Below are 25,151 nucleotides of genomic sequence, written 5' to 3'. Positions count from 1 at the left end.
GCAGTCTTATCAAAATGATGTTTCAAGGAGGCTGCTGAAACATTGATGTGTTGCAGTTAGGTCACTACCCATCCTACTCCACCGTAAATTCTCTCTATCTTAGCCTCCTTGAAGCTGCCGCTGTATGTTCTGTAACCTTTCCTTGTTTCATTTCTTGTATCTCAGGCTCTCGCCCTCGCCTTGAAGACTCATCTCCACGGATAGTAGAGCACCCTTCCGATCTCATTGTGTCCAAAGGGGAGCCGGCAACATTAAACTGCAAAGCGGAAGGACGGCCCACTCCAATCATTGAGTGGTACAAAGATGGGGAGCGAGTCGAAACAGACCGAGAAGATCCCCGGTCCCACCGCATGTTGCTGCCGAGTGGCTCTCTCTTCTTTCTGCGCATCGTGCATGGAAGAAGGAGCAAGCCAGATGAGGGAGTGTACGTCTGTGTGGCCCGGAACTACCTGGGTGAGGCTGCCAGCAGGAATGCATCTCTGGAGGTAGCCAGTAAGTAGAACTCTGGTCACTTTAAGAAAACTTCTGCTTGATTTAAATGTCTACAAAACAGTAGGCTTCCTATTCACTGCTATTGGGAAAAGACAGAACCCCAATATGGACAGGAGACAAAGGTACTGATACTGATATTGGCCGATTAACATTATAAAAAGCTATAATCTACAGGCCCCCAGAGTGGCTTATAAATCCCATTATATATTAGAATCAGCCACTAATACCATCATATACATTCAAAAGAGTACAGATTGAAATTGACAGAATACATAATCCCCCCTATGTCTGAAACTTGATGAATTCTGCGTTAGTCAAATAGATAGGTTGAGGGTCTACCATAGCTGGAGTGCCCCAATTAAAAAGGCCCTACCTCTTGCTATTTCTCCACTTCTAATAACGGAAGCAGGTGGAGCAAAACTTGGGACAGAGTTTTTAATTGACAGTTAGGTATAAATGGAAGTGGGCAGTCCTTTGGGTATCATGGTCCCGAGCAATGTAAAGTATGAAAGCTGATAACAAGCCCTTTGGAGTGGGCTCAGAAGGAAAGAAGCAGCGAGTGCAGTTGGCATAATACAGTCTATGCAGTTAATGCCAGTTGGCAGCCTGGCTGCTGGATTTTGCACTTTTTGAAGCTTCTGGACTCATTTCAAAGGCAGCCCCACATATTGAACTGTTGAATGGTTTAGATCTTCAACTTCTATTCCAGTTGGTAGGCTAGTAAGATCTTTTTGGAGCAAAGACGTTATTCCATTTGCAAACTGTGCCTTTGATTTGCACCCTGGTGAAGAGCAAACCTTTGTAAGATTCAGTATTCACGTCTCTAGAATGTGTTGGATTTCTGCCTTTTCTGCATGGCACTGCCTCTGTGGAGTGCTTTGATTCATTGTTGTTGGACAACTGTGTATGTGTATGTTGGGAGTACGGGGGGTGGGGTGATAAGAGGTTGCTGGTATATATTCCTGTTGACAAAGTATGGCATGGACCTGGTCTTGCAAAACCAGTATATTATTTGGTTATTTATACTTTATATTAAGAAGGGCTGGCATTGGTAAAGTGTTGAAGGGCGAATTTTTTTTTTAATAAATGATGTTCCATTTGTAATGTGGTTTTATATTATATGTTCTTGGAATTCAGTCTTCAGCTTTGAAAAACATCTTTATCAGGGCTGAGCTGAACTTGGAATAAATCTTTGTGAAAAACTCTGCACAATGCAAAGAATAAGAACGCGCTGCATTTCTCTCTAGCCAATTACATGGAGTTCCATGTTAACCCTTTGCACACTCAACATTGTACTGTCTCAATATGCCAAAGTGTCTGTATACGTTACATGTCATTGCGTATAACGAGTTTTCCTTCAAGCCTCGTTGCAGCAGTGGGCAAGTTCATGAAAGAAAATGCAGTTTACAAAACAGAAATGTTGCTATTATTACATACACATAACACTTATCGTACTATACTTACCAATTATGCAGTCTATAAAACAGAAACATGGCTATTCTTAAGTATATCTAATGTTTATCATCCTGTACTTACAATTACATTTTGAAACAGCATTAAAACACTTCAGACACATTTGAAATAAAACATTTCAGTGCACTGTAACAGTGTTACATTATGAGTTGTTTCCATTCAATTAAACCATGTTTTTTTACCATCTGCCTCTTCTCCACTGTTTCTGGATAACGTATTTGCCATTACATTCTCTTTACCAATGGATTCATATTCATGGGTTTTAGGCAATCTTTTGAAGTTAAATTTAGTACCCAAGGTGAACTTCCTCTACAGGAAAGTTTTCAGCTTGGCAACTGCATGTACCTTTGTTAAAATCTGACATTGAAGAACTTTTATTCTTCCCTTACTAGTCATTGAGACCATCTTTCCCCGCTCCTAATAGAGCATTAATGTTTTCACATGAAACGTTTTGTTTTCCCCACTTCTATGATTTACATTCAGTAAGAGTTTACATTAGAGATCTCTGCCGTTCTTTCTACTCAGTCGCATGGAGTTCCATGTCAGCCCTTTGGCTGTCAACATTCTACTGTCTAAATGTGCCGAGTGTCTGTATACATTACATTATGTTTTCAGCAAAGGGGAGATTGGTTTTAAACATAAAATGACACCAAAAGAGAAACCAGTTGGGGCACCAGCAGGCCTGTTGGAGATTTTTGGGGATCCCCCTCCTCCTGAGTCACAGTTGTGGCAAAAATGCTTGCAAATGATCTTTTGGCACAGCCTTAGTATGTAGTTATTTTCACGTTCCTTTATATGGGTTTCCAGTAGTCTTCCTTCCAGGTCATTGTTGGCTCTACACCTTGCCAGCTTCGTCAGTGCTGCTGCATCAGGTACCCAAAACCAGGTTTGCAGCAACTTGGAAAAACTTTGCACAGCTCAAGTCTATGGAGAGTAGCATTCTTTCTTTCGCAAATCCTAGGGACAAAAAGTTGCCTAGCCTAGCCTCGTGCTCAATGAAAGACTCTCTGCTCAGGAGGTTTATATGGATTAGTCACCATCATCTAGGAGAATGAAGTTGTAAGCTGATTTGGAAGACAACTGGTGGGGGGGGGGGAGGTAGAATATAAATCATACCTGCAAGTGGAAAAGTCTGCCACACTGCTGTTTTTAAGGAAGCTTAATTGTGGTTTGGCAGATGGTTTGTAGTTCGATGTGCCAATGAGACTCTCGTTTGTTTATAATATTTATAGTCTGTTTACAAATGGAAGTTCTTGAAGCAGATTTCAGTATATTTAAAGAATGCAATAAATCAAGCAATCAATAGTGTAACTTTATCACACAACCCAGCAAAAGATAAAAATAGCTACAAAACTGATCAAGCCAGACACTGAAGTGCAATCAATTCAGCAGCATTCCAGATGTTTTTATCTGTGCGCTCATGGACCAAACAAGACACTGAGTCCCCCTACTCTGAACCACTATACCACGCTGGTGCTAAGTAGTTTCATCACTCTTTTAAAAAAATACTGTTTTAATGTGTGATCCTAATTGGGAACTGTTTTTATTAATATCATTTAAGATTGCTGCGTTATGTTCTTTAATGCCTTGCTTTTTTTTAGTGGTAGTTTTTATTGGTACAATTGTTATTCTTATTTTATTTTATTAGACTTTCATTGGTGTTTATTGTTGTGAGCCACTTCAAGCAGGTTGAGAGACAGCACACAGATTTTCTAAACAAATAGAACAAAGAAATCTATCAAGATAACAATTAGATTGGATAGACAAAAAAGGAAGGCAAATTCATCAGCAAGGTGCTGCCACAAAGAAAGCCCTGTTTGCTGTACTCTCCTCCAGTACGAGGAGTGCCCAGAATGGGCCTCTAACAAGTTAGCAGCCCCCAGCTTCATCCTAGAACAGTGGCCATGCTGGTAGGGGCTGATGGGAATTGTAGTCCATAACATCTGGAGTGCCAAAGGTTCGCCACCACGGACCTAGAACTACAATTGCCGGAATCCCCCCAAAAGAAGGAATGACTAGAAAATCAAGTTGGATAAAAAGCAATGCTTTTTAAAAAAACCCTCTTTCCTTTTCAGTAAAACATTCTAGATGTAGGAGATGGTTGTTCTCTGGAGTCATCATGTTCAGTGCCTGCTGTTGATACAAAGGTATCTAACATATGGTTGGGGATGTGAACAGCAGTGGTATAATTGGAGGCCTTGGGTTCAGATCTCCAGCCATATAACTTGGGAGGCCTGGGTTCACATCTCCAGCCATATAACTTACTGAACTGTTTTTTGGCTTAGCCTACCCAGCAGGATCTTGAGAGGATAAAACCATATACGCTTCCCTGAGCTTCTTGAAGGATGGCCTGAGATAGAGCTGTTCTAAAACACTTCCTGTTAATGTATAACTTATTATTCTTGGTTCCCTGCTTTCCTTCACCCTCTTCACCCTCTGCAGTCATGCTAATTTAAACAGTAGATATCCAGATGAAAAGAGAATATAAATGTTTTTGTTAATCTTATTCATTGGCAGGGATTTGGGGTGTTTGCTTAGCAAAATTAGTTAGGCAAATGCGTGAAGAGAAGTGTGATAAAGTGACTTGGATTCACCTGCCACTTGATCAATTCACTTGCAGCAGAAGATGTTCTTGCATAATGTAACATTGGCAGGTGCCTGTTACCTGCGAGGGGATGAGACACTTTACAGCTTTCCTTGGGATTTTGGTACATACACTGCAAGAACCTAAAATGACTGTGACAGAATTCCAGTTAAGGATATTGGATGTTTCTACGCAGGTTATTTCCCCCAGATGATCATTGTGGTTCATTTGTGCACCTCCTGGGCTTTCCCTGGCTTTTGTCCATTTCTTTTCCAAGCCTGCTTTGCTCCAAAGTTGTGGGAACGATTGCAGTGCAGACTGGGAGGTTGCCAAGTGGGAGAAAAAGTTTGAATTTTCCTGGTCTCACTGACATAGAAGTCAGTTTTTGTATAGATGGCATATCCTCTCCCTGCTGCAGAGTGTTTTCTTCTTTTATTGGCTATTTAGTAGGTTTGTTTATGTTTGTAAAGTGATAAAGTAAAGACCGCATCACCCCATATGTCCCTGTACGGCCTCTCCGTTCGGCTGAGGCCAATCTACTGGTGGTCCCTGGCCCCTCAATGATGCGGCTGGCCTCCACGCGGGCCAGGGCCTTTACGGCTCTGGCCCCAGTCTGGTGGAACGCTCTCCCTCCGGCTGTCCGGGCCCTGCGGGACCTTGGTGAGTTCCGCAGGGCCTGTAACACAGAGCTGTTCCGCCGGGCCTTTGGAGGTACCGGCCGCTGATGTGGTGCCCCCCCGTTTGGCTCCTTGTTTGGTCCTCATTTGACCCTGACATCTGGGTCACTGGTCATCTACCGAGGCCCCCATGCCTCCCTCTGGGGGGGGAGGGAATTTTGAAATTAGGATGTTGGACCCACTCTTATTTCATTTTCCTGATAATTATTAATTACTGCTGCTTTTAATGTTTTAACTATTCTGTACTGTTGCTTTTGTTTGTTGTGCACCACCCAGAGCCCTTCGGGGATGGGGCGGTATAAAAGCCTCAGAAATAAAATAAATAAATAAATGTTAAGTCACAGCTGACTTATGGCAACCCCAACAAGGGACTTTCGAGGCCAGTGAGAAGAAGAGGTGCCATTGCCTTCCTCTGCAGAGTCTTCCTTGGTTGTCTTCTGTCCAAGAACTGACCCTACTTAGCTTCCAAGATCTGATGAGAATCATGCTGTTCCATGCTGCCTTCCCTATGTGCTCCTGTGGTTCTCGAGCTCTTCAGCAAGCACCTTTTGCCTGCGCTCAAACTTCCAGCCACCCTGAGAGCTAGGAGATTGTCACCGTTTCAAGATTTTGAAATGGATTTTTGTATTTTATGACAGAACGGGAGTCAACATACAGTTGGACTGGAGTTCTAGACACACACCTTTCGTAGCGCATCTTTTAGAGTTTAACTTGAATATTTAATCTCTTCTGGAAACATTTTATTGTCTCTAGAAACCTGAGTATGTTTTGTGCTCATGCTTGGCTGTGGTGCTTATTGTCAGAATGAAGGAATCTTCCCTACTCAACTTTTTTTTGCCATGACCTTGCTCTGCTGCTTTCAAACAAATCTTAAAAGCAAGCCAGCATTTTGTCAATAAAGTCCATTCTGTCCTGGTTTATAAACTCTTTTCTAGCAACTTGCTGGACGGCATTCCTGACAGACTCCTTCAGCATATCTTTTTTTGTGGAGCAAAGGTCTCTGTGGCAAGCAAACAGCTATGTTGACTGTGGGCGCACTAGATATCTTGGCTTGTTATTTATCTGCCCTGACCTCAGAACCAATCTTCTGTGCAGCTTTCCCCAGAGGTCGGACCCTATTGTCTCCCCTAATGGTTTTATGGAGACAACGATCTACAAACAAACAGTGCCGAAAATCATCCCGCCTGCCCCAGAGTGCCACAAGATGAATGATGGTGGTTGCCTCAGACAAGGCCAAACACCAGGAGCTGAGGAAATGAAATGCCATTTCTACTAAGACTCGGAGCCACTAATGTTCCTGCCTCCTCCCAAGCCACACTTAGCATGAGCTGTTCCCTGAAATGGGGTAGGGGGGACACTTTGGCCTCAGTGATTTGTGGCTACTGGCCGAGTGATAACAAGTTTGGGCCTAAATAAAGCTATCAGAGGAATGCACTGCAGCCAAGGTAATTGGTCAAATGCAGACATCAAAGGGAAATCTATAAAATGACTCCCTGAGAAGTGAATGCCCTGGCAGGGAGGGAGGGAGGGGGGATTTATTCCAAGGACCAGTGAGGAGTCTCCAGGGTTAGATTCTATGTCAACTGGTGGGACATCTTGGAAACGTTCTTACAGTATGTTTTCTCATGCTGACATTGAATTTTTCCCTTTAATAAGTGAAGGTCTAATTCCCTTTGTGGTTCTTGGCTCCTCTCCCCACACCTAGAATACCCAGAAGGGTTACTCAGTAGATTAAAAAAAGTGGTTTCCAGCCGACAGCTCCCTCGCTGCTCCAAGATGAACATTTCTAATTAACCGTGTGATATGTTTTAATCTGTGGTTGTATGATGTACACCCCTCAGAGTCAAACTTGTTCAGGAAGAATGGCCTATAAATTGAAAAAAAGGGAGTTATTTCTTATCCTGTTCTTCTCATTCCAAGACAACACCTTCATTTCTTAAAATGAAAGGCAACCCTGAGACTATGGAAGATACTGTGGCTTCAAAATATAAAAAAGGGCCAGCTGTGTGCTTTTGGCGGGTTCCTGGACAGTGTCCTTGCTAAGCGTGCAGTCCCTTTGTGTGATTGTATATGTGTACATGTGTGTATCTGCACACAGACACCACACATTCCTGGTGGAGGGTGCAAATTATGATGCTTTCATGCTCCTTCAAGCCCCACTGGCTGTGGTGGCACAGAAGACTCCTATTCCAATCTCCCAAAGCACCTTTCCCTTTTTGAAATGGGAGTTTGTCCCTGAGGTATTTCAAAAGTCTCTGGTACAGTCCACCATTCCTGATGGGCCAACAATTTCTGCTTGGCAGTAGGTTCTTGCCTGGACCCTGAGAGATGCTCTGGTCAAAATGCAACAAGTTTCTCCCATAGTTTCAAGGTTGCCTTTCATTTTAAGAAATGAAGGTGTTGTCATGGAATGAGAAGTGCAGGACAAGTGTGATAGTAACTAACTTAGGCCCCTTCCGCACACGCAAAATAATGTGTTTTCAAACCACTTTCACAACTGTTTGCAAGTGGATTTTGCTATTCCGCACAGCTTCAAAGAGCACTGAAAGCAGTTTGAAAATGCATTATTCTGCATGTGCGGAATGAGCCTAAGAATGCAGTCAAATTAAGATTTTTGGAGGTTGAAAGACAGCATGACCTTAACAGGATTAAAAATCCTTGCCTTGACATATCATCATTTAATAAGCTTTGCCTGGTGCTTTGCCTTTCTGATGGCAGAGCACAGAAGAACATTTGCCACCCTGCGATATAATGCTCTGCCTTCGGCGTTTACTGAGGGAAAATATAAAAGGTCTCCTATAGCAGAACGTACATGCAACTGCCAGGATGGGAATATAGAGTCTGCAGAGCACGTCCATTTGAGTGTAAGATATATAGCCATATATGACAGTAGCTTTTAGCCTCTATACCAGGGGTCGGGAACCTGCGGCTCGCGAGCCGCAAACGGCTCTTTAGAGCCTGTGGTGCGGCTCCACGCCCCTTCCTGGGCAGCGTGGGATTCCGCCCCCTTCCCCCGCGCAGAGACTGCCGCCGTGCCGCCGTCCCGACGGGGGGAGAGAAGAAAGCGGCCTCCCCGCCGCCGCCGCCGCCGCCGCCCCCCCCGAGAAGAAAGCGGCCTCCGCGCCGCCCCCCCCCCCCCCAGAGAAGAAAGCGGCTCCGCGCCGCCGCCCCCCAAGAGAAAAGCTGCCTCCGCGCCCCCCCCCCCCGGGGAGAGAAGAAAGCGGCCTCCGCGCCGCCACCGCCCCCCCCAGGGGGAAGAGAAGAAAGTGGCCTCCGCGCCACCGCCGCCCCCCCCCAAAGAGAAAAAAGCCAGCACCAGCCATTCGCCCAAAAATCCCCGAAACAGCTCAGCCCTGGAGTTGGCAACGCAGGGGATTTTTTGACAGGTCGAAGAAGGGAGGGGGAAGGAGCCGCAACAGCGGTGAAAGTGAAACCAGCGGAAACAGCAACAGAAGCAGCAGAGTCCAAACAACAGCCTCCGCTGCCTCCCCCCCAGAGAAAAAAGCGGCCTCCGCGCCTCCGTCCGCCCCCCCACAGAGGCGGGGGGAAAGGAAGTGGAACTCCCAGGGTGCGGCTCCATGAATTTTCTTTTCCGGGGAAAATGGGCCCAAATGGCTCTTTGAGTCTAAAAGGTTCCCGACCCCTGCTCTATACTATCAGATGTTCCACCAAGTGTGAGAATTTATAGACTGAAAAAAGTCATCTCGGATAAGAATCAGGACCTAACTCATAAAGTTTCCAAATATCCAGAAGTAGCTGGACTTGGGCACATTGCCACAATAAGGGACATTGTCACAATTGCTGAATAGTGCTTTTTTCACCCAGTGCTGTGAGATTAATTTTGAAGTGATTTATATATTTTTATGGGCTGGTGTTTTTAACAAAATGTAATCTAGTAATGTACTGACTGGTATGATGTATATAAATGTACAACGTATTTATCCATCTGTAGTTATTCCTGGTCAGTGACCATATTATAATCCACAGGTGTCAAACTCACGGCCCTCCGGATGTTATGGACTACAGTTCCCATCATGATGCTGGCAGGGGATGATGGGAACTGTAGTTCATAACATCTGGAGGGCTGTGAGTTTGACACCTATGTTGAAATTTGATATTTTATTGGCTTTGTGAAAATAACCAGAAGCTAAATCAGCTGAGCTGTCCTTATAGCTGTCCTTAAAGCGAGTGTTGCCACCTTCCCTAAAGCCCTGACACAGAAATACAGTTTGAAAAGGGCAGAATGAACCTGAGCGTACAGACATACATATGTGCCATCGAGAGGCAGCTGACTTATGGTGTCCCCATCAAGGGTCCTTCAAGGCAAGTGAGAAGCTGTGGTGGGTTCCCATTCCTTTCCTCCAGAGAGTCTTCCTTGGAGGTCTCTCATGCAAGTACGGATCCTGTTTAGCTTCCGAAATTTGGCAAGATCGGACTATACCATGCTGACTTCCCTCCAAGCAAAAGCAGAGTGTGTTTATGAGAGATTAACATGGGGGAGGAGAACCATCAAACTAATGGTTAATATTTTCGTAAGCCTTTTGAGACCATGTTGGTACCATTCTCTTTGGAGAAGCCACAACAAAGAGTTTTAGAGTGGCTCAGGCTTTTAAAAAAATGTTTCAGAAGGCCTATTTCATTTTCCTTTCCGGTACTAACCTCTTAGATTTGTTTCCGGCTTCCTGCTGCAACATAATGGAAATAATCTGGCCCAGCTGATTGCTTGGGATGGAATAGTCACTCCTTTTTTTCTTGCAGAAAACAGAGTTCAAAATATCTCTTGCCATCCTCCTATATTGTACCTGGGGGTATCCCTGTGCTGGACCATTGCAAACGTTGCTTAATGGGGACACTTATTGAGTTGGCTGCATAGTGGGAGAAGTAATTTATTCTGTGCTGAAGGTCACATTAGAAAGACATAAGAATCAGTTGGCTTGGCTGTTTTTGCTGGTGACAGTTTGCAGCAGTTTTGCGTTGCTGCCGCGGGCATTTTTTAAACACAATAGTCCCGCAGATTCATAGTGATAATTTTGGTTATTTTAGAACTTGTATTTAGCTAATTCAGATCTTCCTTTTATACATGTACGGGCTTAACCTGTGTTCTGCTGACCTGTTTAATTTCTATGAACGCTGGTGAAATTCTAGCAGCAGAGAGTCTTTGCTTATCCAGCAGAACAGAATGATTAACTCTTCCGTGGCCGTGCTGGACTGTCCCATACTGAGGTAACAAAAACCAGTAAAGAAGTAGTTCGTATTGTTTTGTTTGGGGTTTCTTTGCACACTGTCTTCAGTGGATAATGCCAGCCATGCTTCTTCTCGAATTGTAATTTGATCCCAGATTGCACACAACACCCTCCAAACACCGGGCTGATTTGCTGTATGTCCAGTTGGGAAAAGCTTGCTAGTCGTGGGACAAACCGCAGCTCTTTTTGTCGGGAAAACAGAGCAAAGAGGAAGAAAGGGTTAAATTCAATCCCTTTAAGCTGCAGACCTTATCCAGAATGAGTCCCAAGCTATGCACTGTACTAGTCCAGGCTTCCAAACCTGTGAAGAACTGATGAATGGGTGTTCAGGCCAAAGATTTCTCAGTGAGGATGCTGCAATCATGCCTTCCCAAGGACAACCTCTAGATGACATTTTTATGTTGTTTCTACACGAACATCCATTTGTTGTCTCAAACTTACCATTCTCAGCAGGTATTTTAGTGGACTAGCTGGCAGTAATGTTTTATGCCTTGTTCCTGGGCTGATATATTTGGTTTGAGGGGTTCTGTTTTTCTTTTTCTAAGTTTTTTTCCCATAAAGAGAAGCAATTGAAATGTTTCATAAGCACATGTCGTAAGCTCAGCGTCAGGAAAGAACCCTTTGAGTACCTTTTAAAAGGAGCACGTTAAGGCCAAACTCTCTGTACCAGCCTGGCCTGGAGGGTGGCCCTCCCATGCAAGATTCCCCATATTGCCAGTTGTCTCAGCCCTTGCTTTTAATGAAAGCTTGTGAAGCGTTGCATTGTGTCCGCATGAGAGACTTAAAGGATGGGAGGTCAAAGATTAGATCCCAGCAGGGGAAAAGAACCTTTAAATGGGGAGAGGAAGGAGCGTTGATCAGACAAGAGTGTTGAGGGTGGAGCTGAGGGGCTCCGGTAGGAACTGCCTTTTGTCAGGGACTGAGGGCTTTTCCTGGGAGTGGCGAAAAGGCAGATATTGTTGTGCTTTCCCCCCTTGGATGTGCCGCTCAGACGAGGCAAGGAGAGCGGCTTGGCTCACCGCAATTAGTCGAACAGCCTGACCCCTCTGCAGGCCCCTCTCCTGGCCCAAATGGATTTTCTGTTGCTTTCCCATTAAATGACGGATGGGGCCTCAGGTAAATGGCTGAAGCCTCTTCCATCAGAAGAGTGATCGGGAAGGGGAGGAGGGAGGTTTGTTGTCTACGGGGGAGGCAGATAACATCTTGTAATGAGCGTGATGAATAGTGGAAGGCCATTTTCAGGGGAATTTGCCAAATGGGCCTGCTGGCATGATCTAGAGACTATCGCTAGGCTGAAATGCCCTAAGTGGTTGTTACTAAGGACCAGGGGGATTTTCAGCAGTGGAAGAAGTAGAGATTGGTGACCGAAACGTGTCGTACCCGCCTCGCGTGGAAATGATGGTGCTCTAGCATTATTTCCATTTTGTCAGAATAGTTTATGATGAGGATTGGTCCAAAGGCCAGGCGTGTGTTTGTTTTGTTTTCAATTCCTGAGCTCAAAAATGGGATATGGAAAGACACAACTGCAGTACATGCCTCTGACTGGTTTTGAGTCGACTGCTGTAGCTTCCTTCACAGTTACCCTTAAAACTGTCATTTTGTGAAACATTGAGCTTTGTCTTAAACACAGTCACTTACATGTTTATTTTAAAGGTTGTGAGGTAGTCTCTTATCCCTGACACGACCTACCAGTGCAGCCTTTGGCTGAGTTTTACACTGACTTCAGTAGGCTTAGAAATGTGTAGGTTTCTTCTGTCCAGTTCATCTGGTTGCTTGGAGGAGGTAATAAGTTTGCTGTTAAGATTGAAGCTATAAAGGGTGCCACGTCTTTTATAAAGGGTGCCACATCTTGTGTGGCTACAAACGCTTTCCGCTTGGGCCTGAATGCTTTATGGTCACTCGTATTCACTTTTGATTTTATCTCTAGGAAATTACTTTTCCATTCTAGCTTGCGAGATCTGGTTCATACATGGAGGAGAATAAGGTGGGACTAAAGAGCCCTCAGGTAGTGGAACAGCTATCATACGACAACCCTGTAAGGTTTTTGTGGCAAAAGACATTCAGAAGGGATTTGCCTTTGCATGCCTCTCCATAGCAATCCAGGACTTCCTAGGTGGTTTCCCATTCAAGTATTAACCAAGGCCATATCTTCGTAGTGTCTGAGTTCTGCTGACTTTGGGCTCTTCTGGGAATGGACTGCTGTATTTCAGATGGCAGGTGGTAAATTCAATCCCTGAATGATCCTCCATATTTTAAAAAAAACTTCCTCAGAAAACTAAAACAGCCAGGGAAACAGTTTCATCCCTTTTCTGTGTTTGCTGTGCTGGTTTTCTTCTTCAGAAAGTTTTTGACATGAGGGGAACATTCCAAAACATGGCCTATTTGAACATCTACCAACAGTCTGAAGTAGTGCGGTCCATTCCATGCGAATCTCTGCATGAGTGAATAAGCCTGTGTATTTTAAAAGTCATGTGTAGGACTATATCAAGAAGTAAGATAGTATCTTTCTTAGAGCCATCTGAACTATTTCTGAGGGAGATAAACTTGTTTGGACGTTCTACCTCTTCCTTTCGAGGTGACAAATGAAATTCCAAAGGAAGAAGAAGAGTTTGAATTTATAACCCGCTTTCTCTCCTGCAAGGAGAATCAAAAGGGCTTACAATCTCCTTTCCCTTTCCCCCTCACAACAAACACCCTGTGAGGTGAGTGGGGCTGAGAGAGTGCTGAAGAACTGCAACTAGCCCAAGGTCACCCAGCTGGCATGCGTGTTGGAGTACACAAGCTAATCTTGTTCACCAGATAAGCCTCCACAGCTCAAGTGGCAGAGCGGGGAATCAAACCCAGTTCTCCAGATTAGAGTGCACCTGCTGTTAACCACTACACCACGCTGGCTCTCCATGAGAGGTAATCATGAGAGGCTTCCAAAATCTAGGTGGGACCTAAGCAGCAAGCAGTTCTTGGACCTGGTTTCCAGCCTTTGCCTCCATCCCTCACATGAGCCATGGAGACAAAAGCATAAGAACATAATAACGAGCCTGCTGGATCAGACCAGAGTCCATCTAGTCCAGCACTCTGCTACTCTCAGTGGCCCACCAGGTGCCTTTGGGAGCTCACATGCAGGATGTGAAAGCAATGGCCTTCTGCTGCTGCTGCTCCCAAACCTTGTAGATTAGGCTGTGGCAGAGACAGTTGGCCTCAAAAGGCCTCTTGGAGGCCGGGAATGCATCCGAGCCTCTGAAAGCTGGCTGACAGCTCCGCCAAGAGCAGGGCTGTGCTGGGGGCAATGTCTCGGAACACTAGCCAGCCTAAAAGTGGAATTATTTATTGATTTTTGTGTCACTTCTCAGTCCATTACCCAGACAGGATGTATTTGTGTAATTTGGGGAAAGGGGGCAGCTGCTGGGTAAACAAAATAGCCCCAGATTTCTTGCCAGGTCAGAGTTCCCAACTAGCAGTAAGGATTTAGGTGCCCAAGCAGGGCGACTGGAATGTGTTCCCAGACGTGTGCCACGATACAGAGAAACTTTAACTTAACTCTGCGTTACTGACAGGCGGCTGTGAGGTTCTTGCATGCTGGATGAGTTGGGCGGGAGCATTTGGAACCCTGCATTTACTGGCTAATTTTAGAAAATGGATTTCATATGTTTCAGCCTTGTTAGTTTGGAATGTGGGTTGAACGTGGGGAGTTGCTTGCAAATGATAATAAATCACCCTGGTGATTTCTCTGTCTCTGGCCTTCCCTCTCAGTTTGCAACTATACATTTTTCTGGCATGAACGACTGTCTAGCGGGGAGTGCTTATTTGGAGCTTTGTAATCAGCCCGTGCTTCCTTGCTTTACAAGCTGTTTTTTACTCCCTTTCTGGCCAGTGCTGGGGTTTTTTCTCCTGCAACGGGACCTCCTAGTGATAAACTATACCCACTCCAGAGAGGAGGTCATGTGATTAAGTCATTAGAGTCCTTCCTGGGAGGAGGGGGGGTGGTGGCTTCTGAGCCACACAGAAAATAAGAAGATAAAGGTTCAATCCCGGCCTGCACTATTCAAAGCTAGGAAATGAGTGATATCTAAAAGGAGAGAATTAAGTCATTTCCTAAGTAATGGGAGTCGTTTGGGGTGACCCTTTCAGCTTTTCCTGATTGTAGTAGGAATTCACTTGGACAGATTAGAGTCTTTTGTGTTTTTTTTTAATTTTGGTAACCTGAAAAGGCTTCATTTGGGTTTGAGCTGGAGGGGAGGGGGGGCGCTTAAAGATGTAGAAAGACCCTCTTCCTTTGCATCTCAGATAATCACAGTCCCCCCCCCCCCTTTTAGTATCCCCATAAAAAGATTGGGATTATCTTTGTATCTTTCTCCTGTCATTACGGGAACCTCTCCCTGGCTTCAAAATACCCCTTTTTGTGCAGTGTTTTTGAGAACCTGTGGCCATATTGGAAACCTACAAGGCATCCTTGGCTCAGATATTGAAATCTGATTCTTATTTCTAAAAGGCTGGCTTTGCTAAAGGGCCGCTGTTTTAGGATTCAGTTTTCAGTGCAGGAAGAATCTGAAAACTGTTCTCAAAACTGAACATTCCGGGTCCTTGCAGGACAGCTATAAGCCCTTCTAAGCCAGTTGACTTCAGTGGGCTTAGAAGGGTGTAATTGTGTTTAAGATTGCACTAATGGATGATGTTACTGAGTTTTGAAACCATCTGCTTTTCAGAGTCAGATTGGAGATAACATTTTTCATATTATGATGAATCGTGATTTGGGCTTTCAGTAAACTTCTTATTCAGTTGTAGTATAGAAGGATGTTTTATGCGTGCATGCATGTGTTTCTCCTCTTTGTACATGGTTTATTAACTCCTGCAATTACATTTTTGGGGAATCCAGCCTTGTAGATCCTTGGTTGGCTCTCAGGCGCTTTGACTGCAGCAGGAAGAAGCAGCTAGACACAGTACTTCTGCAAGAAACCTTTTAATCAGGACTTCCTGTGGTGGGTGAAATTAATTATGGAGCAACCACACACTTCCATTCCCCTCCAGAGAAGCTCAGAGATTAATTGATCTGGCTGTTGCATTGATTGCCATCAAAACCCGAGAAATGCTATCTGTTCCAATTAGTAGAGCAGCACCTTATAGTAGAAGTCTGATAATATTGCATTATACCAAAATCGCAGTTCCTACTTGGATAGACATAAAGATCGGTGTAAACACGCACCTAAAGATCAGCACAGCATTTTCAGTCTTTGGGCACGATAAGACACTTGGAATTTTTCACTGCACATTTTTCACCTTTGTTCTTTAGACTGATAGTTTATTTCCCAAAAGTATTTCTGTCCCACCTTTATTTTCTCCAACTCCAGGTGGCCAAACATTCAACATTCAAATGAAAAAAGTTTTTAAAATGCTCAGATGGAATGAAAAAAGTTTAAAATGGAGTTTAAAATGCACAGAATTAAAGTTTAAAATGGAGTTTAAAATGCACAGAATTAAAATGATGTTTTGACATGATACAAAAGAGGACAAGGGTTTTTAACAGGTTGGAAGAAAAACTCTTTTTACCTGTTGTGGCAGAGCTGGTTCAGCCACCTGAGAACTGCTTGGGGTGTCAGATGATCTGGGACGCCCCTGCACTGTTGCTGCCACCATACAGCTCTAAGGCAGGCTGCAAAAGGCTATCTGATTTGATTGACAGAGGCTCCACTGGAGAAGATGCACATCCTATGTATTTGTGCCATGCTTCATGGCTCCAAGAAAGTGTGCAGAGGTTCAGGCTTGCTTTGGACTCATTTGGGCAGCACAGGAAGAGGGCATTTTGGGAAGTGAAATGCCTCTTGCAGTACAGCTTGTCCTTTGCAGGTGAAAAAGCTACACATATTGCTTTGGATTTAACTTCTGAAGCCTTGGGGGAGGGAGCAAAATCCTTTAGAATGAGTAGTAGCAAGTCATCCTTAAAAGGCACAAATATAGAAAAAATGTTGGATTAGGGCTCTCTTGGGAAAGCTAGTGGAAGACCTGTGTCATACGTTGCCGGTGCCTTCCTTGACTGTTTCTAGAAGAATAGCTTTAAAATCCTTCTTTTGTGAATTTCCCGCACCTTTTATTTATATGTTATTTCCCACACACCTTCTGCTTTTGCATCACAGAATGTTGCCAATAGTAAGGCAAAGATTTTTAAGTGCAGTAGTCCAGTTTCTTGATATGCTGCAGCAGCCTTTCTGTACTGGGGACGCAGTCTACATAGGACAGTGGTGGCGAACCTATATTGGCCATGCCGGCAGGGGCTGATGGGAGTTGTAGTCCATGAACATCTGGAGTGCCATAGGTTCGCCACCGCAGCTACTGAGCTATAGGGACGTGGCATCAGAATTATGTGACACAAAGAGGAGGAGCCACTGTTGTGACTTCACGTGTGTGAAGGACAGGGGTGTAGGCAGCGGGCCAAAAGAACTGATCGCAGAAAACACCAGCCAGCACCTGCTGATGTCTTGTACTAAGGGGGATTCATCTCCTCTGTTGAGTGAATTTGTGCCTCTGTTCTTCTCAGCATGCATCCCAAAGATACAAGAGATGGGTGGCACTCTTGGAATCTATACATATGTATGCTAGCAGCAGGTCACCCCCTCCCCCACAAAAAAGGTGTAAGAGCATATTCACCCCTTTGCACCCAATCTCAGAACCAAACAATATCTGACATCAGATCTCCATCTGTTTTTTACTTTAAATGAGATACCTGTAATTTTTTTTTCTGCTGTGGAACTAATAGCAGTTTGGGGGAATGGTGTAGGAAGGGTTAAGTCTCCCTCCCTAAGACTGCTTTGATCACAATGAAAGCCCCCAACAGCTGCTTTAGAATAAAAATGAGAACATCAAGAGATCCAGTTCCCATCTTATGCAATTTTGACCCTCAGGAAACACACTGCGTAGAAGAAAATTAGAGGTAACGGAACTACAGCTTTATACGTGCCCAATGGGATGGTCATTCACATTTGCTCTCATTCTGCCTTCAGCGTTCTAAGATTTTTGGCATGGCTCGTGGCCATTGGGATCTGATGCCAGTTTCATTACAGAGCTGGCTGCTTTTTTAAAAATGTAAATGTTGAAAATGCTGACCCCTTTTTTTGTAAAAAGTGAACAAATTGTCTAAATGAAACGGTTCTTGGCTCATGTTTAAAAGATGTCTTTTGCTATAATTTGTATTAATTTATATTGGAAAGGCTTGCCAGCATACCCTTTTTTATGGTTACTGTTTGTGTAACAAGATGATTGTTGTTTTATCTTCCTTATGCAGTTGCTAAAAAAGGTCCTGAAAAATAGGTCCCTTTGTTGTTTTATCTTCCTTATGCAGTTGCTAAAGAGGTCCTGAAAAATAGGTTCCTTTCAACCATCTCTCTACACAACTTAATTCTCTCTTCCCTCCCTTCTCCAGGTGCTTCAACTTTCCATACAGCTGTGGCAAACTTTCCTAAAGTCTCTTTCAGCCCCCCCCCCCCTTTTCAGATTCTCAACCCTTGGTTAGGCACAATGGCCTCGCTTTCTGAAGTGTTTGCTTTCTCTGCTAATATTGTTGCGTTGTATTGTAAAGCTGCTATTGAAGACAATGTTGACTGTCCTTGACATGTGTTTTATAGGGGAAAGGGAACCAAGCAGATCCCTGACCTTGTTTGGAGAGTACAAATAGAGAGAAACGTGACTTCCCCTCCACTGTTCAAGTCAATATGATATTTCAAGTCAGCTGTTAGGGGCAATTTCATTTTGGAGGTTCAACGGAGCAGTACAAATCTACCACAAACCTTTAGGTCAACTTCTTTCATTTACTGTGGTCTGCTGATTGCATTTTTACCCCTGTTTTATACCCAGAAATCCCTGAGTATCTTACACTAATGCAAATGCACAATCTTAGATAGGTGTGTGCTGTGTACTGCCAAGTTACTTCCAAGTTAATGACTGCCAAAATGTTCTGTGCCGTGCCCCAGGTGGCTTACGTTCGCTAGCCCAATTTTGGTCTACATTGAAATGGTAAAAGGGTAGAGAACAATTCAGTCTCTTAAAAAAGGAAGCCTAGTGGTCCTTTAAAGCTCAACAAAACATATTTGTTAAAAATGTTTATTATGCTACATCAGACCAACGTGGCTATTCTTTGCACTGACCAAGAAAGCCAATGCGATTCTGGGCTGCATCAACAGGAGTATAGTGCCAAGATCAAGGGATGTAATTGTACCTCTCTATTCTGCATTGGTTAGACCTCACCTGGAATATTGTGTACAGTTCTTGGCACCGCAGTTCAAGAAGGATATTGACAAGCTGGAACAGGTCCAGAGGATGGCAACCAAAATGGTAAAAGGTCTGGAATCCATGCCCTACGAGGAATGACTTGGGGAGCTGGGGATGTTTAGTTTGGTGAAGAGAAGGTTAAGAGGTGACATGATAGCCATGGTTAGATATTTGAAGGGATGTCATGTTGGTGAGGGAGCTGCTGCACCAGAGACTAGGACCAGGAGTAATGGGTTCAAGGTGAAGGAAAAGAGATTCCACCTAAACATCAGGAAAAAACCTCCTGACAGTAACGACTGTTCGACAGTGGAATGCACTACCTCGGAGTGTGGTGGAGTCTTCTTCTTTGGAGGTTTTTAAAAAGAGACTGGATGGCCATCTGTCAAGAGTGCTCTGATTGTGTGTTCCTGCATTGCAGGGGGTTGGACTGGATGGCCCTTACAGTCTCTTCCAACTCTACGATTCTGGGATTAGTATGCATGGCAGGAGTAGTGTATCGTATTGGAAGAAAGTGTTCTGCATTTTTAAAATGTGCCCTCCATTGGCTCGTTCTTCCTGTCAAATGCATAACTGCAAGACTGGGCACAAAAAGTTTGCCAGCAGGAATATATCCACAGCTGGAAGATACCACCCACGTCGTCAACCTGGCTGTAGGAATATCAGCTGCCTCGCTACAAGAGCAGATCTGGCAACTTTGGTGGTATAGGGTTACCCCAATAATAAAAGCTGCGTGTGCTCCAGCATGCCTGCGTTCCTGTTCAGCTCAGCTCAGGGAGTTGCTCTGTATTAGGGAAGCAGCCCTTAGTGCTGAGATGAAGGGAAAGTCCTTCGTGGGCTGGAGGGAGAGCTGTTCGTGCATGAGACTCCACACCTGCTAGAGGGGATTTTGTTTTTCAGATTTCTGAAGAACTTTCAGGAAGGGTCCCTCCCTGCCCCTCCTGGCCTCCTGGCCTTTGTTTCCTTTCCTCTTTTAAGCCAAGGTGTTGGCTCGCCAAAATGACAGTCAAGATCTTGTAATCTTGACATTTTAAAACTTTTTTGGTTTGATTTCATACCACTTTTTTTTGCTTCTCATATTTTTCGGTGAACCTGGGATCTGTAGAAATCTGCATCATAGTCCTGGGTGGCCCACATTTGTAGATTTTTTAAAATCTACATGGTGAACCGTCCATAACTATTAAATATACAGTAAGATTGAATGACTCAGTAGGGGAACATATTCTATAGAATACAAGCAAAAGACAATTCACTGTCCATGCAACTTTATGGGGAACCCACTTGGCCTCCCAAGGGGAAATTATTACACATTTGCATCCAATTAAAACTGAAGGAAGCAAGTAAAATTATTCTTGCTGGTGGGATAGGACATTGCAGGTAACTGGTTCTATGTGTACACTGGTTGCTACTCTGCAACTACAGTGTGGTGTTGTGGTTAAGAGCAGGTGGATTCTAATCTGGAGAACCAGGTTTGATTCCCCACTCCTTCACCTGAGTGGCGGAGGCTTATCTAGTGAACCAGATGTGTTTCCACATTCCTTCATTCCTGCTGGATGACCTTGGGCTAGTCACAGTTCTTCAGAACTCTCTCAGCCCCTCCTCCTCCTCCTCCTCCTCCTTGACTGAGAACTATGAAATCTAAATGTTAGACATTTAAAACTTCCTTATACCAAGTTAGACTGATTTGCTCATCTAAGTATTGCCTACTTTGACATTTGCGTATTCTCAAGGGGGGAAGAATCTTCCCCGTGAAATCCTTTTAATGCAAGATGCTGAGGACTGAAGCGGGGACTTTTGCATTCAAAGCATGTACTTTGCCCCAGCCCCATAAGTTATGTGCCTCTTAGGCAATCGGGATCATGCAAATGACTGTTTCCAACATTCTTTCATAGGGTGTGCTGCTGATGCCATGCTCCAAGAAAACATAGCGCACCACAGGTCTACTGTGTGAGATTCACACTGAGCTGCTTGTATAGAATCACTTTCTTTTTTGCTCTAAGCTCCAGAGCCTCCATCCCCAGTGCCCCTGAACAAGGCAGAAACTCCCCTGCAGTGGAAGCAAGCCTTGTGCAATGGTTCAAAGACGTGCTGTTGTGCCCTGTGAAACCGTGGGCTTGCAGCACATGCTTCCATCCTGGTGCATAAATGGCTAAGGAAATCTGGCAGCCTTTGCCATTTGCACGTGCTGCTAATTAGCTTCAAAAAGGGGGCCTTCTGTTTTGCATTTTGTTTCCCCTTTATATTGCTAGGCTCTGTATACCGGATCAATATCTTCCCGGGTTCCATGCCAGCCGTGGATGTTCAGGTTGTGCTGTTAACTCTGCAGCAGACTTGGAGCGCCTCTGTTCAGGTTGAATGCTTGCCTTTGAGCGGGAAGCCAGACACTTAATTTGCCCCTGACAAGCTGCACGGCTGTTGTGCAATGCTGCCTCATTGAAATAATCTTCCCAACAACCTGCCCCAGCTGTGGCCCTGTGCCTCTCTGCCCAAGACAGACATTACGGGGCGGGGCCAGGTTTATGGGAGACAGCCTGGGAACATCAACCGAGGCCAAGCGGGTGGTGCCATCTCCCTGCCTTTAATTTCTTGCTGGCAAGGGCTTTGAAGGCATGCTGTAGGATTAAAATGATTGCCGCTGCTGTTAGTTCCAGTCAGGTTGCTGGGGCTGTTCTTTTTCTCCCAAGCGCCATGCCGGGGCTAATCAGTGGATTTCAGACTAGCAAAGAGATGCTACAGTCTGGAACTTATGAGTTCCTGGAGCCGTTGGAACTTACCTTATTTACATGAAGTACGGTGACAGTGAAAGATTGAAAGGCGAAAGGCGATCTTTCCATATCAGTGGGAAAATTCCCATTCGGATATTGAGGGAGAGGTCAAAATCTCAGCCTCAGAAAAGCATTACTTTCCAATTTCCTAGGTTATGCTTTCTGTCACCCACTCTATTTCCATTTCACAGATACAGGCAGCTTGAATTTTCATCCACTGTTTCACCATTCAGGCTGGGTGTCTCTCAAAGCACTCTTGCGTTTGTTACTAGCATTGGAAATATTTTTTCAGCCATCAGTGTTCGGATAGGTTTGCACTTCACATTTTGCTGCTTACAACAGCATGGCTGAGATGCTCCGGCTTTCCTTGATATCATAATGATCCTTGTGAAATTCTGTACTCCTTTAAAAACACCGTAATTTTCTGTCTTAAAAGAAGATGATGCTCTGTGATCTCCCATAAATGGCATGCTTCAAATGCTGGAAATACACCTGTCAATCTTACACTGTCACTGTACTTCATGCAGATACTGCAAATTCTACTGGCTTCTTAATGATTGTTTTTGATTACCCTTTTCCCCACCTTTGATGTAATGTTTAAAAAGAAAATGACCATCTTCCTGCTTATTGTTCCCACCTCCATCTGCGATGCCTTCATGGCTGCCCTTAAACATGACAAACTGCATAATTTGGGTCCTCTCAGGTTTTTGTGCCTCTTTTGAGTTCTATTACAGACTGCTCTCTCGACAGCTCCAAACCCCCCCCCCCCCATGATAGCCTGTTCCATCGAAGTATTTCATGGAAGTGACTTTGGTCCAACTCATGTGGTTTGTTTACCCCTTTGCAAGCCTTCGATTCCGGATTCTCAGTTTAACACAGCACAGGTTTCAGTTTTTACGGTCTTGTTCATGGGCTTTTTCAATGTTAACAGGAAGCCTATGGGACAAACACATCAACATGTGGCTTATAAAAGCCAAGTTAACAGTAGCTACAAATATTTGTTGGTGCACTACGGCCCTACAAAGAGGCCTGCACTCTGAGAAAGGGTCTCCTCCTGGGATTAAATCAGATAAACATCAGGGAAAAAAAGAAATCCAGGAGGCTGTGCAGAGACGGTGTGTCTTCTCTCTGTACCACAAATACTTGAGAGGGGCGTTGAAGCTTGAATGTTGGAAGGCACTGGAGTTTGACTGGTTGTAGCTGAATTACCTAAGCCTGGCATGACTGGATACTACAAAAGCAGGGAAAATGTTGCCAAGCAATTGAGAAAGGGGAAGAAAACAACATTCAGCCATGGTGATTGAGGAACGGCTAAATGGTGGGGTGGTAGCTGAGAAGATTTCCAAGTGGAAATGAAATTTCTTGCAAGACCAGGTTTACAGGGACTATATCTTGTCAATTTCAAAAGGAAGCTTTCCTGGTTTGCTTCTAAATGCAATTAAAAATGCAATTTATTCATGTAATATTATAATATTACATAATGTCTTCTTATATTGTAAAGACTTATATAGTGCTCTGCTCCTGGTCCAACGTGCTAAAACACTGCACCGCTCTGTCTTTTTAAAAGGTTCTAATCTTCAAGATCTTCCATAATTGTTTGTACGTCTGCCTGCTGTTCTGTCTAATAGTGGTGCTTTATAGGTTATGGAGTTGGCTCCAGGCATGATGGGAATACACCTGGGTGCTGCCTTTTCATGTTTTCTTAAGCTGTGGCCTATATAAAAGAAGAGATTCAGGAAATGCAGGCATACAGGAAATGCTACCTGACTGAATGCAGACCTGAAGCATGTTCTGGCAATACTGCTTAAAAACCGTGTCACATGGCACCTGTACTGTGCAGAAAGGTATTTGCATGGCAAAACCTGATGTTACCTTCCTTTTTCATCTTTGGATTTTGGAGCAGTTGCAAAGGGATGGTATTGAGGTATTCCTATGGGGTTTGGATGCTACAGTTGACTGCTTTTTTCACGTCCTTTCAAGAGCCATGCATCAGCTGTCGGGAGTCCCCCAGAAGATTAAACTAAGCAAGGACCAGGCCTCCAGTCTCCAAGGGAATGAGTGCCCAACTGATGGATCTTTTTGTCATCTTATTTCCCTACAGGCCTATAAGGTCCAGAATAGCCAATTTGCTGTATCCCAGCAACTGGATTCTGGGTGTGACAGTCTCGTCAATGCAATTCCCAGAACTCCCAATAAGTCAGCTGGCAAAAGTCCTTGGAGGCACAGAGGGAAATAAAGCAGAGGCTGTGTCTGGGGTCCCCTCCCTTGGATGGTATTCATGTCAGATGACTCTTCAAAGGCCTGGGGATTAAAGGAATGTGGTAAATTCTGGTGTTCTGAACACTGGCAGACATCAGTTTCAACTGGTGAATCTTGGTTTAAAACAAACTGAGGATTTTTTTAAAATAGAAGCAATAATTGTAATGAGTTTAATAAACCTTGCCTTGAAATGCCAGCATGGCATGATCACTAGAATGTTGGACTGTGACCAGGAAATCCTGCATACAAATTCCCATTCAGCCGTGACTCTCGCTAGGTTAACATTGACTCAGTTGTTCTCTCCGTTTAACCTATTTATTTCGTTACTTGCTTAATATCCTACTTTTCTGCCCAGTGGGGATTCCAAATGGCTTACATTGTTTCCCCTCCGTCCTCACAACAATTTGGTTAGGTGGCTTAGATTGAGACTGTGTGAGTCGCCTAAGGTTACCCTACAAGCTTCCACGACAAAGTGCGGACTAGAATCAGAGGTCCTGCACTGGCAGGAATTCTGCCGGTGGAGGGGTGGGGACCGTTCGCACGGGAGTGTGCGAGCAGCCCCCACAGAGGCCGGCGTGGGAGAGCCGGCTCTGCATGGAGCCGCCTCTTCCTCTTCCCCGTCCCCCTCCACTCACCTCGTCATCCTGCATCGCTCTGCTGGACTCCTAAGACCCGCCCACGCTGCCCTCCGACCTCCAGGGATCGGAGGACAGCGAGGGAGGGTCTCAGCAGTCCAGCAGAGCAACGCAGGACAATGAGGTGAGTGGGGGGGGGGATGGGGAAAACAACATGTTCCCGGCGGTGCCGTTTGCACCGTGCCGGTGGGAACACGCTGTTTTTGGAGGTGGCCTGACGCTACTCTGGGGGAGGTGGAGGGGAGCCAGGTCGGCACCGCTGCGTTTCAGCAGCGCCGTCTGTGCGAACGGCTCCTTGGGGACAGTGTATTTGCCGACCCCAGGGCGCCATATTTGGCCCGTGCAGAAAGGGCCTGAGTCTCTGACATAACGACCATACCATATTAGCAGCCAACCACAGAAGAAACAGAAGGAGTAAAAGAAGAAGATACTTGTGGGGTAGGTGGGGCTGAGAGAGTTCTGAATGAACTGTGGCTAGCCCAGGGTCACCCAGCAGGTGTGTAGGAGTGGGAAAACACATCTGGTTCACCAGATAAGCCTCTGCCACTCAGATGGAGGAGTGGGAAATCAAACCTGGTTCTCCAGATTAAAATGCACCTGCTCTTAACCACTACACCACGCTGGCTCCAGTGGTCTGATGTTCTTACCAAAGGCACAGAAGGTCCTCTTGGACTGGCAGCTGTGATTCTGCTGCAGCATCTTCTTTCTTTCTTGTTGGTACAATAATGTCAGCCAGGCCTCCGGGATGTGCCATTCTGGTGGAAGCTGTTTTT

General features: G+C 44.8%; 1 protein-coding gene across 14 annotated transcripts in view; it reads left to right on the top strand.

Moving 5' to 3' along the window:
* Positions 1-25,151, top strand: part of ROBO3 (roundabout guidance receptor 3) — a 308,273-nt gene that overhangs the window by 149,659 nt on the left and 133,463 nt on the right. For 13 of the 14 annotated variants that reach the window (XM_048512415.1, XM_048512419.1, XM_048512417.1 and 10 more), the window contains exon 2: positions 166-492. In XM_048512415.1, the coding sequence (XP_048368372.1) occupies positions 166-492 (327 nt within the window). Of the gene's footprint in view, positions 1-165; positions 493-11,455; positions 11,586-25,151 lie in introns of those variants that run through there. The other variant, XM_048512416.1, reaches the window with a different exon arrangement.

Source organism: Sphaerodactylus townsendi, linkage group LG12, assembly GCF_021028975.2.
Source record: "Sphaerodactylus townsendi isolate TG3544 linkage group LG12, MPM_Stown_v2.3, whole genome shotgun sequence".
Lineage (NCBI taxonomy): Eukaryota > Metazoa > Chordata > Lepidosauria > Squamata > Sphaerodactylidae > Sphaerodactylus > Sphaerodactylus townsendi.
The sequence above is the reverse complement of the archived record's forward strand: the minus strand, read 5'-3'. Positions and strand labels throughout refer to the sequence as shown.